The sequence below is a fragment of the Mus caroli genome, chromosome 7 (genome assembly GCF_900094665.2).
Source record: "Mus caroli chromosome 7, CAROLI_EIJ_v1.1, whole genome shotgun sequence".
NCBI lineage: Eukaryota > Metazoa > Chordata > Mammalia > Rodentia > Muridae > Mus > Mus caroli.
In genome coordinates, this window is record NC_034576.1 from 122265921 (window position 1) to 122278136 (window position 12216).

General features: G+C 45.2%; 1 protein-coding gene across 3 annotated transcripts in view; it reads left to right on the forward strand.

Annotated features, from left to right (window-relative positions):
- The window catches only part of Tmem159 (transmembrane protein 159), a 20501-nt gene extending 11068 nt beyond the window's left edge, over positions 1-9433 (forward strand). For 2 of the 3 annotated variants that reach the window (XM_029479057.1, XM_029479058.1), the window contains exons 3-5: positions 3638-3806; positions 4474-4612; positions 8200-8331. In XM_029479057.1, coding sequence (XP_029334917.1) covers positions 3638-3806; positions 4474-4612; positions 8200-8317 — 426 coding nt within the window. In that variant the 3' untranslated portion in view covers positions 8318-8331. Of the gene's footprint in view, positions 1-3637; positions 3807-4473; positions 4613-8199; positions 8332-8631 lie in introns of those variants that run through there. The other variant, XM_021167633.1, reaches the window with a different exon arrangement.
- The last annotated feature ends 2783 nt before the right edge of the window (positions 9434-12216 follow it).

Here is a 12216-nt window from a genome sequence, read left to right on the forward strand (position 1 = left end):
CTCCCCTTCCTTTCCTTTCCTTTCCTTTCCCACCCCCCAACCCCCAAATAAGATCTCAATGGACAGCCCAGGTTGACCTCAAACTCACAATCCTCCTGCCTCAGCCTTCCAAGTACTGGAATGTGTCATCATTCCTGCCTTAACTGTCAGACTCCTTAGAAACAGTCTTTGCATTTCTGAATGGCCTTCTGTCTTGGGGTGTTAAGAGGTCAGACTCAGAAGAGGCTCTGAAGACAGAGGAGGGATTCTCTGAGGACTAGAAGTCAGACAGTCTTAATTTTGTAAGTTGGCTTGCTTCTTGGATCCCCATGTCAAACTGTCCACAGGTTCTATTGGTTTCTCTTTTGTCATCTAACCTTCAGGCTACATTCCTTGCCTCCCCCACTGGCCCAGATTTGACCAATCATACTTTTGCTCTATTTCCTGAAAAATCTCCATTGTCCCTTGTACACTCACCTCTTGCATACTCACCCCTTGCACACTCACCCTTGCACATTTACCCCAGGTTCATCTTGCTTATATCGATCCTTTGTGTTTGTCACACCCTGGCCACATTCTCTCAATTTACCCCTTATTTTAGTTACTGAGATAAAGCTTACATATTCCAATAGACATATTTGAGCCACAGATATAATTTGAATGTTTTTATTTTAAAACAAAATGTGAAAAAAAATTAAAACAAAATGTGTCACAGGTAGTGGTTCACACTTATCATCCTGGGCTCCAGTTACGAGGCAGGAGAACTGTAATTCCAAGGCCATCTTGGACTGCATAGTGAAATTCTGTCTCAAGTTGAAAATAAATAAGGGAACTTATGAAATTAATTTAATAACATATCTTAAGAAACCCAATACATCCCATCCTTAAACTACAATTTAAGTTTGTAGTTATAAGAAATTGTTAATGAAATATTCTAGTTTTTTTCTTTTTCCCACCTCAAACACAGAACACATCTCAATTCAGGTGCCAGACTTTCATGGAAAATACTTGCTCTCTCGTCAGCATTCATAAAATTTAGTTTGAAAAAAACAAACAAACAGATTCTGATGAACAACCTTGAAGCCCCCCTCCCCAAATGACTGAATTCAGTATCAGTGAAAAGGCCCAGCGCTCTGTCTCACTGGCCACAAGTGGCTGCTGAACTGGTGTCTCGCTGACTGGATACTCTGGACACTGCTGGCTCCCTTCCTCCCATGCCTGCCCTCCCCACTCACTGTGCTTTCTAACATTCTTTTGAGTACTGGGATTTAGAGAGGTCAGGTGAACCTGTCAGGAGATGGAGGCAACTTTTGCTGAGAATGTAAGTGGACCAGACCTGCAGAGCCTTCAAAGCCTGAGACAGCTCAGACAGCAGCCTGCCCTCTGGTCCCACAGCCATGATGGCTCCCTCTCACCTTCAATGCCTTAGTGAAGCAGTGTGGTCTAAGAGGTGATTTCTACTGTGGGTTCCTATTGCTAGACAGCTGAACTGTACAAGATCTCAGAAGGCATTGTGTGGTTTTCCAGAAAGATTTGCCATGCCTTAGGAGGCAGTGTTGAAGCTCTGGGACAATGTCTGTGGCTCCTTTGAATGACCTTATCTGTTTAAACAAGGCCACCCCATGCTTGGTTGCCATTACCTGAGCTATAAACTCTTTCTCTTGCTTCTAACCTGCCCCCAAGTCCCCACCATTAGAATTATTTGGATGGAAACCTATTTCCATGAGAAGTATATGGTTTGGAAAGACACACTTTTTTGTTGTTGTTGTTGTTTGCTTTGTTTGTTTTTTTTCAAGACAGGGTTTCTTTCTTATATAGCCCTGGCTGTGCTAGAACTCTCTCTGTAGACCAGGCTGGCCTCAAACTCAGAGTTCCAACTGCCTCCCCCTCCCAAGTGCTGGGATTAAAGGCATACACCATCATGACCCAGTGGAAAGAGGCACTTCTAATAATACTTCACTTCAGCCACTGGCCTCCAATGCCCTAAGAAACAAGACATGGGAAAGACCACCTTTTGATGGAGGAAGCCCACCTCACTACCTCAGCTTCCACTGTTTTTCCCCACAGCTTTTTCTTATTGAAAAAAAAATTTTTTTAGTCATACAATACATTTCATCTTAATTTTCTCCTCATATTCTTCCTCCTCTCAGATCTTCAGCATCTACCTACCCATCTCAGTGTTGGGATGCTGTCCAGCCTGAAGCTGTGCAGGCCCTACACATGCTTCCACAGTCTCTTGAATTCCTATGCACATCAGTCCTGCTGTGTCTGGAAGACACTGTTTCCTTGGAGTCTCCCACCCCCTCTGGCTCTTACTCTTCCATAAGAGGAGGGGCTTGATGAAGACATATCATTTAAGACTGAATATTGCAATATCTCTCATTCTCTGTACATTTTTCAGTCATGGCTCTTTGTATTAGTTCCCACATACGGCAAGAGGATGTTTCTCTGATGACGGCTGAGTGAGGCACTGATCTATGAGTATAGAAGAATACAGTTATAAGTAATTTTATTACTATGTTTCTTTACAGAACAATAGTATTTGGTTTTTCCCAAGGCCCGTGGCCTATCTAGTCAAGGTTCTTGGCCATGAGAGCACTATCAAACATGGGTCCATCTTGTGGAGTGAGCCTTATATCCAATCATAGAGTGGTGACTGCCACAGCATGTGCGCCACCATTGCACCAAGGTGCCATGCAGACAGTTCACAGTTGTAGATTGCGGGTTTTGTAGTTGGGTTGGTGGTTACTTTTCTAGAGGAAGGTTTTTGAATGATGGGATCTTTCAAGGAGTGAGCTTCAATGCCGGTAATGAGGAGAGTGAAGCCCTGAGACCCGAAAAGTAAGGAGGATGCTCATCCTTGTGGAGCTGACTAAGATCAGCTGTGCACTGAAGTGGCCTTCTCCATGGAGTTTGGTTCCCCATTCGTTAGCCTTTTGAAGCAAGGTAACCTGTTTATTAAAACAACAAATGGTTGCCATCATCAGGCTGTGTGGCCCACTATAACATCAAGATGGTACCATAAAAGCATTGATGTGGTAGCAAGCCATTGCATGCATTTAGCATTTGGAGTCGAAGATCTTAGCTTTGAATGTCCAGGCTTTGCCCCTTAGAAACTAGGTGACTTCAAATAAGCCATTTAGTCCATAAACTTCACCATACACATAAATCACCTGCTTTTGTTGAAAAAACAGGATTGGACGCAACAGGGACCAGGTGGGGGCCTCATGTACTATATCTCCAATAAGCTCTTGAGTGATGCTGAATATCTGGGACTTAATCCCTCTGTTCCTTGGTGACCTGGACCGTGAGAACCTTGCCTTAGGAGCAGCAGGCACATTGTACATCATTGTACACATAAGAGGGTATCTTTCTGAGAGGGCATGTGTTAGGCAAGAGGGTGGTGATGTGACCTTTCCTCCTCTCACAGGACTTGACACTAGGTGAGGACCTCACATTTGCCACCCTTCCCACAACTGCCTTATATCGCTGCCAGGCGCCTCAGGTCATGGGAGATGTTTTGTACTGATGCCCATGATGCCCTCTGACTTGCCAAAGGCCTCTGATTCTAGCTGTACTTCGCATAGCTGGGGCAGATCAGCTCAATCCCAGAGGTGGATGTATCACTTAACCCTGGCTCTTCGTCCATTGCCTGCAGGTGGTTGCCTTTATGAAGTCCCCGGTGGGCCGGTTCCTGGACAGACATCCTTTTGTGACTCTCACCGTGCTGATGTTTGTTACCATGTCAGCCATCCCTGTTGGCTTCTTCCTGCTCATCGTGGTGCTCACCTCGCTGTGTGCTCTCATGGGGGCCATATTATTGGAAGGTACTCTACCCAAGGTTACTGGGAAGTAACTCAATAAGCCAGACAGTATTTACTGACCATCTGCCATTCTCATCAAAGGCTCCTCTTTCTGGTCCAAGGCAGCTTGTTAGAGTAGTTAAAACAGGGTCATCAATGGGAGGAGAGGCCCATGGTCTTGCAAAGATTATATGCCTCAGTATAGGAGAATGCCAGGGCCAGGAAGCAGGAGTGGGTGGGTTGGGGAGCAGGGTGGGGGGAGGGTACAGGAGACTTTCAGAGAGGAAACTAGGAAAGGGGATAGCATTGAAATGTAAATGAAGAAAATATCTAATTAAAAAAAAAACAAAAAACAAAACAACACAGGCTCTTGTGTGCATACCTCAGCATCATTATGATTTGAGACATAACTTACTCCTTCTGAGCCTTAAATTGGACAGGCAACAAAATGAGCATAATAGAGTTTGTCAACAGTAGGGAAAGACTCAACGAGGGGTCCAGCTAGTTGAGGCCTACTCAGGTGTTGAACTTGTAACTTTTTCATGATGTCAGAAATGTGATTTTCTATGGGAAATCTGCTGACTTCAAAAAATTGGAGTCAGCGGTCATTATTTTAAATAACCTGGGCTGGGTCTTCTCATTCTCAGCCTACTTCAGATGAAGGTACCTCCTAACCACACTCTCCTCCTAGGTCTGGTCATCTCAGTTTGTGGTCTCTCACTCCTCTGCGTCCTCTGTGGCCTGGGCTTCTTGTCACTTGCCTTGTCGGGGATAGCCATGATGTCCTATGTGGTGGTCTCCTGCCTCATGAGCTACTGTTTTTCTCCCAGGTAAATACACGTCAATGGGACAACCTAATCTTGGCCATTTGGGGGATTCACACATATAACCCTCTAATCCCACTTGATGTCTAGAAGCCAAATTATAAGAAAGAGATGTTCCTCACAGTTGCCCGTAAACATTGCATGTCAGCTACACAATTACAGTAGAGTTTCATACATACAGACAGACAGACATTGCTACCCTCCCTGGTCCATCACCCATTTAGCTCATCTCAGGGCTGCAATAGCTTCCTATGCAGTTACTAATTCTTCTATTTAAATTACAAAGGCCAGAAGGGGCCAGAGTTTAGGAGGGTTGGAAGGAAGGTAAACAAGGAAGAGGCTCACCTATCAGGTTGACACACCTACCTCCAAGGGTGGTTTGAGTTTACCCACAGTTTACCTTGGTCTCCTCAGCTCAGCTCAGCATGATCTTCTCAGCATGGTGAATATGGCTCATGTTTATTATGTAGTTTCCTCCTCTCCCCTCCCCTCCCCTCCCCCACCCTGCACCCCCCACCCCCCCAATACACAGTATGGTGCCTGGGTCTTGACTGGAGGAGCTGTGATCTTTTTAGATGCTGGAGGGAAACCCAGTAGTATTGGAGTGCCTTGGAGATGCTCTTTTGTAATGTGCTACTCCCTGCTCCTTGAGGGATTTTCAAAGACCACTTTTTTGATTCTTGATTTTTCTGCTGTGTATAGATTTTAGATTCTTAGGTCCCTAGGTACTGAGTCTATCTTGTTCTTGTTGAGTATTGGCTTAGCGCCAGGGTCTCTACTGAGAACTCTCTGGCCCCATACCATGTAACTCTAGGGGTGAGCTGCATTCTGTGACAGGAAAATGAAAGCCAAGTACCAAAGCTGAGAATAGCAGAGAAGAAACTTAAATCCAGGCCCATTAAGTCTGGTAAGACTCTCAACCAGAATATAAAGCGGCTATAAAGGATGGGCCAACAATCTCTGCAAAGGACACGTAGTAAATATTCTAGACCATTTACACGATGGCCAGCCTCTCAGCTCTGCTAACTGTAATGTGAGAGCAGATGTTAAACAAATAAACAGGTCTGGGCTGTGTTGCAATAAAACTTTATTCAGACTTTACAAAGACACATGGCTTGCCAAATTTGCCCCCTCTGGCCATGATTGATTTCCCAGTCCATGCTCTAGAAACCCATTAGTCTCCTGAGCTTCAGTCTTCTTACAGGACAGCCCTTGAGCATCTTAACAAAAGACTCCCCAACCACTTGTCTAGATGGTCAGCATCCTGGCTTTGATCCCCAGCATTTTCCCTCTCCCCCACAAAGGTTGTCCTGTCGTTTGCACATGTTGATGTATCTGTGATCTTAAATTGCTCAAGGCTTGTTCTCAGAAGATTGCTTAACTGATAACCCCTGGAATTGTAGCCAGCTTCGCCTAAGTTGCCTTGATCAGTATCAGTTTTAAAAGACAAACAGTGCCCTATTTGGCTAGTGCTTCAGAGCCAAAATCCCTCCTTGCCCTTGAACTCTGCTTTAATTAGGCTCCAGGCTTAGCATAATGAGATGCTCCGAGGAAGCTGCTGAGTCTGAGGAGATGAGTCAGGAGTCCCAGAACCATCATAAAAATGCCACGCACATTATGCACTGGTAATCTCAGCACTGGGGAGACACAGACAAGTTAGACTGCTGTGGCTTGCTCGACAACCAGCCTAGTCTAATCAGAGTTCCAGGCCAATGGGAGATCCTGTCTCAAAGGAAGTAGTAGCCAGTGTTCTTGAGGATAATGCAAGTGAACGTGTACCTACACATACATATGCACATTCACATACATGTATGTATACACAAGCGAGTGTGCATTTAAAAAGAGACGCAAAATCAGACAGGTGTTTGTCGGTGGAGAGGCGTGACTTGGTTCTCCTCCTCCCCTCTTCCCAGCTGAGCCGGCAGGCCGTCTCTTCCCAATTGGGCAGATGCTCTACTTCTTGTTCTCTGGACTCACTTTACTTTCTCAAAGGCTACTGAAGTGGGTTCCAATACTTTGATAATAGTCCCACTGCATATTATAACAGCAACTACAAAACTGACTATTCACTTAAAAGGAAGAATGTTACTTACCTATAAAAAATATCAATGAAATGATTGTGTTTTACAAACAAAATGAATTTATCCAGGTCACACTGCCTTATATTTTATCAATAGCTTTCTCTGTTTTTCCCACCTCCAGCTATATGGCCGGAGTTGATACAGTTTAGGCTAGCCTCAGTCTCTCAATCCTCCTGCCTCAGCCTCCTCTCCAAGGGCTGGAACCTTAGATGCACAGTGCCACTCCTGGCTATAATAGATCTCCTAACAATATGTTCTGATGGAAGTAGCGATGCTGGCCCTTATACCCTGTATTTGTACCACAGAGTGTATGGTCTAGAGGAAATCTTTGAAGAGGTCTGAGCTTCACAGCACCGCTGGGGAAGGGGAGACCCTTCTTCCGAGGACTGTGGGTATTACTATCTCTGAGAGTACACCTGAACTCTGTGATGATACTTGCTTCATTTAGTGAAAATGTGAATTTTCTCATTCTTCTAATAATACACTCAAAGTATATCTGTAGCATGTATGGTTGCGATGTCATACCTTGGAAATGAAGAGTTGTGATAAATTAGGTACCCTTGGAGAACTCCTGTATTAGGGAAATCTTTACTCAAGATAAAGAAAGGCTCTCATTGACCCAAAGCACAAGAGAAGAAAGAGGAGTTAGCAATTCATCCCATGATTTAATGTATTTGATCTTAAAATATGAAAATGATACAATTCTTCTTCTTCTTCTTCTTCTTCTTCTTCTTCTTCTTCTTCTTCTTCTTCTTCTTCTTCTTCTTCTTCTTCTTCTTCTTTTCTCCTCCTCCTCCTTCTCTTCCTCCTTCTCTTTCTCCTCCTCCTTCTCCTCTTCCTCTTCCTCCTCCTCCTTCTCCTTCTCTTCCTCCTCCTCCTTGAAAAAGGAAACACATTTTAAGATGGCTTTACACACTAGACAGTTTGTAAGCAATGCACTGTGATCTTCTCTGTAGATAGTTTTAATGTCAAAGATTCTGGAGACACTTCTTAGAACCTACAGGCTAGAGGAGGGAGAAGTGAGGGGCCTGGGCAGCTTGTGTCTTTGTGGAGCCACTCAACTCATTTGCCCCCTGTCACACTGGATCTCCCAAAATAACCAGAGTGGGCCTGGCTTTGTCACACCCAACTCAACCCAATACCACAGGTAGAATTTAGAATTCAGGCATCTGGGGCAAGCACTCTTTAGGTATTTAAAATTATCATTATTATTATCATTATCATTTAGATTTTTAGACAGGGCTTGATACACTGATCAGGCTGGCCTTGAACTCACTTGTAGCCCAGGCTGGCCTGGAACAGCAATCTCCTTCCTGCCTTAAGCTCCCAGGCAGCTAGGATTACAGAGCCTGTCAGACTACCCAGGGCTTCCTCACATCTTTGCTTACAAAGAGTAAGAAGAGCAAAAGTTTCCTGGTTTTGTGACCAGCTAGGAATGTTTTTTAATAGCAATTAATTAAAAACAAAACCTCTCAAGGTAGACACTAACTCAAATAGAGTTTTGTTTTTAAGAGATGGAGACAGCCCAGGGCTGGAACAACCACGGTGTGGTGTCACCAGCATAGCCAGCGCCTTCTGCCTTTCTGCACTGCCATCCTTAGCCCTCGGGTTTGCCTCCTTATGGCCATAAGATAACTGCTCCAGCTCCAGGTATAAACCTATGTTCAGGGTTGGGGGAGGGGCACCTGTGAGACAGCGCAGAAGCATGCAAGGGAGCAACCCTTTCTCTCAAGTGAAGTCTCTCCTTAGATCACTTCCTCATTCTTTTCCAAATACATTATTAGGTAGAACTTTGTCAGGTGCCAATTCAGCTTGGAGAGGGAGAGTCCGGCTTTCTCACCTTCTAGGGAAGGAGCTCACAGAAAACCCCAAAGTGCTGCACACATACTGGGCCATTCTCAGTCTTGCTCCTGAGCTAACTGTTTTGTCTTTTTACTTATCCAGCAGGCCACTGACACAGCAAAATGCCAACATCGACTGTCAGCTGGCTATGAAGTTCACGGAGTCTGAGAGGCTCATATTTTGAGGGGCATGACCAGGAATGATGGGCCAAATGGAATCAAAGATTGCTAAGCATCCAGAGGAGAGCTTGTCCCCTCACCTCTCAGGACTGCAGGGCAGAGAGAGGGCTGGATGGGAGTTCTGCTTCTCTGCTCACTGTGTCCAGACTCCTGCAGTGGCCAGGGTGGCCTCCCCACCCCTCACAGATCCCCAGTATGCAACCTTGACCTTAGCAGAGTGGTGGGCCTCTAGAACTAGGAAGCTTGGCCTTTAGAGCCTTGGGGTTGAGTCCCAGAGCCCATCTGCGGGTAAGATAGATTGTATTTGAAGTTTAGTTGCAGTTTGGGAGCAGGCCAGGGATGAAGAGGAGGGTTTTTCTCCAGTCATTTGAAATAAGAGGTTAAAAAAATAATACAAAGAAAGCCAGTTCTTACTGGTTTTTTTAATCAGAAGAGCATCAGCATTTGGAAATGGTGGCCTTTTAAAACCTGAAAATCTGCCTTAACCCTGCAGCCAGGAGTCCTTTAGGAAACATCTCAAGGCCTAGTGGATTGCGTGCCTTGATCTTTGACATATTTGCACTTGATATGTTAATATTGTTTAAAGAGCTTGCTTCTGCCAAGCCATTTCTTAACAAACCAATAAAACCGAACACATACTGAAGAAAGACTACAAAGCAAACCAAAGCCTGTGCGATGATTTCCACTTCATTTACTGTGATATTTTATTAAATATTTATTTGCTTCTTGCTATTTTGTTTTTTTTTCTCCTACCTATTCCCATATGTCAAGATAGGCGTTAGTCAGATTTCTGCTATTGTGACAAAAGACCAGAGATAATCATCTTTACAGAGGAAAAAGTGGGGCTCATGGTTTTGGAGGTTCCAGTGCAGAGTCCCTTTGCCCTGTTGGTTTGGGCCTTTGATGGCATAGCAGCACATCATGGCTGGAGGGCACGATGGGGGCCTGTTCACCTTATGGTGGTGGCCAGGGGTCAGAGAGAGGAGGCTAGGGTCCAAATAGCCCCATAAGGGCAGTCACCAATGACCTAACCTTCCCCTTAAGCCCCATCTCTAAGCTTTCCCTCTGTCCCACTAGCACTATGGTCTGTTTCCACATGGACTCCGGGAAACACATAAAAACCATAACAATTTCTGTGTTGATTTCACAGTGGATCCTGAGTATTATGGGGGCAGTAATTACTTTTCCTCTTTGCTGTGATCAAATACCCAAAAGTAGCAACTTCAGCGAAGAAAGGTTCATCTGGCTGCACCCCATTGTGGTGGGGATGGTATGGCAGCAAGTCATTGCTCCGGTGGTCACGAAGCATTTAGAAGACTGGAGCCTGAGCCTAGCTGACCACCTCAGAGGTGGCCCCCGGTAGGTACCAGTTGCTGAGCACATGAAACTTGGGGGAACATCTCACATTTAAACCTTTTTTAGTTGCTAGGGACCACACCCAACTCAAAGCTGTTTATAAAAAGATTGGTGTGACGTGGAGAGGTCATCAGTTCATTGAGTCAACAGTGGGGAGATCTTTGTTTTATTGTCTTGAGACAGGGCCTTGTATGCAGTCCAGGCTGTCTGCAAGCTCTTCATGCATTGTGGGGATCTGAAGCTCAAGCGACTTTACCCCACTTTCCTTACTGTGAGCTGCTTTTTCAGCAGGATTGTTCCACACAGAGGTCTCTGTAGCTCTTCGTTGTACTCAGTACTTGATTAGAAAGCACTAAGTACTTTCTATACCTGTAGTACATGCAAATTCTAGGCTTGGCTCTGATTGGACAGATCAGGGCCATGTGACCAACCTTGAACCAACCGCGGTAGCCAGTATTCCATCTGCTCAAGTGCCCTATGAATGTGTAAGAGCCAGGAGTGGGGAGAGGGGCCAGATCAGCTGTTTTGGTCCCACAGTTGGGTTGGTCAGAGTGACAAAAAGGAGCTTCTCAAAGGAATATCAGAAGAAAAGGAAGTTTGCTGGGGAGAAACAACTGACGCCATTGGCGTCAACTTTTCTGTATCCTATGCTATCCGGAAGTACTTGACCCTAAAGGGAGATCCATCCGTTAGAGACCAAGAATTCTTCCATGCTATCAGCACCATGAGGTATTGGTTACTATTAGTAACAGTTATTGTTTATTGAACATCTCTACTTCATGTGAGGGTCTGACCTGTGTATACTGCTGGCCAGCCCAACTGGGTTCTTAGGCTTCAGTCTTGGGGAGCATGGAGGTCCCTGGCTTTGCTCCCAAGATTGGGGTCAATTATCACTTGTATTTGTACTTTATTTATTTACTACTGATTAATAACGTGCAACAATTATTGGCATAAAAGAACATAGCAATTTTAGCAGAGTTGTCCTGGATTCTTCTCTGAGGCATGGCTAGGGAAGGAGCTACATCCAAGTATACATGGCCACGGGTCACATTCAATTCCTTGAGGGCTACAGACTGAGGGCCACAGTTCCTTGCTGCATGTCTGTCTCCTGTGACAGCTCACAAAGTGACAGTCTCTTGTTTTCAAAACACCAAGGAGAAGAGACTTAGCAATTACATGAATTACATTTCTTGAGTAACACTGCCATGTGTATACACAATCACATATCTCTTGCCATGGTTCCTATTCTCTAGAAGTAAGTCTTGGGAATGCCCCACACTAAGGAGAAGGGGTCACACAAAGGCATGGGAACCAGAGATGGGTCACGGCTTCCCGTAGCATCTGTAAGAGACTGTGATGAGTACACAGAATAGAGGTGAAAGGCTGATAAAGATGAGGCCACTGCAGCCACAGAGATTAGATATTGCTCTGTGACTAAAAGAATGACAGGCTGTAGGTGTGGTTCTGGCTATGGTGAGAGGTGTTCCTGGGGCACAGTGGCCCTAAGTCTTGAAGGCAGGAAGGAACTTAGTGTGGCTGGGCATGGAAAGAATGAGAGTGGAGAAGGAACAGAGATCCACACCACAGCACTGAGGAGGAGGCACTGCAGGCTCCTATATGGAAAAATGCTGTGGTCAGACTTCCAGGTGTTCATTTCTTCTTTTTCTTTCTGTTTACCTGTCTCCCCTCTGCCCCTTTTCTCCTCCCTGTTTTCCTTCTCTCCTTCTCCCTCTGCCTCCCTCACTTGCTTCCTCAGTCTTCCCTCCCTCCCCCCAATTCCTCCCTCCCTCCCTTCTTCCTGATAGGGAACTTCTATAATGAACCTAGAACTCTATGTAGTCAAAGATGACTTCAAATTCTAGCTCCTTCTGCTCCAGCCTCTGTATATTATAGGTTATATTTGGATTATATTGTAATCTATGCCCAGATCAGATTTAGGATTGTTGTGACACACAGCCAAAGGTCTGGGGACAGGAAGGCCACTTAAGAATCTTCAAAGGAGCCGGGCGTGGTGGCGCACGCCTTTAATCCCAGCACTCGGGAGGCAGAGGCAGGCGGATTTCTGAGTTCGAGGCCAGCCTGGTCTACAAAGTGAGCTCCAGGACAGCCAGAGCTATAAAGAGAAACCCTGTCTCGAAAAACCAAAAAAAAA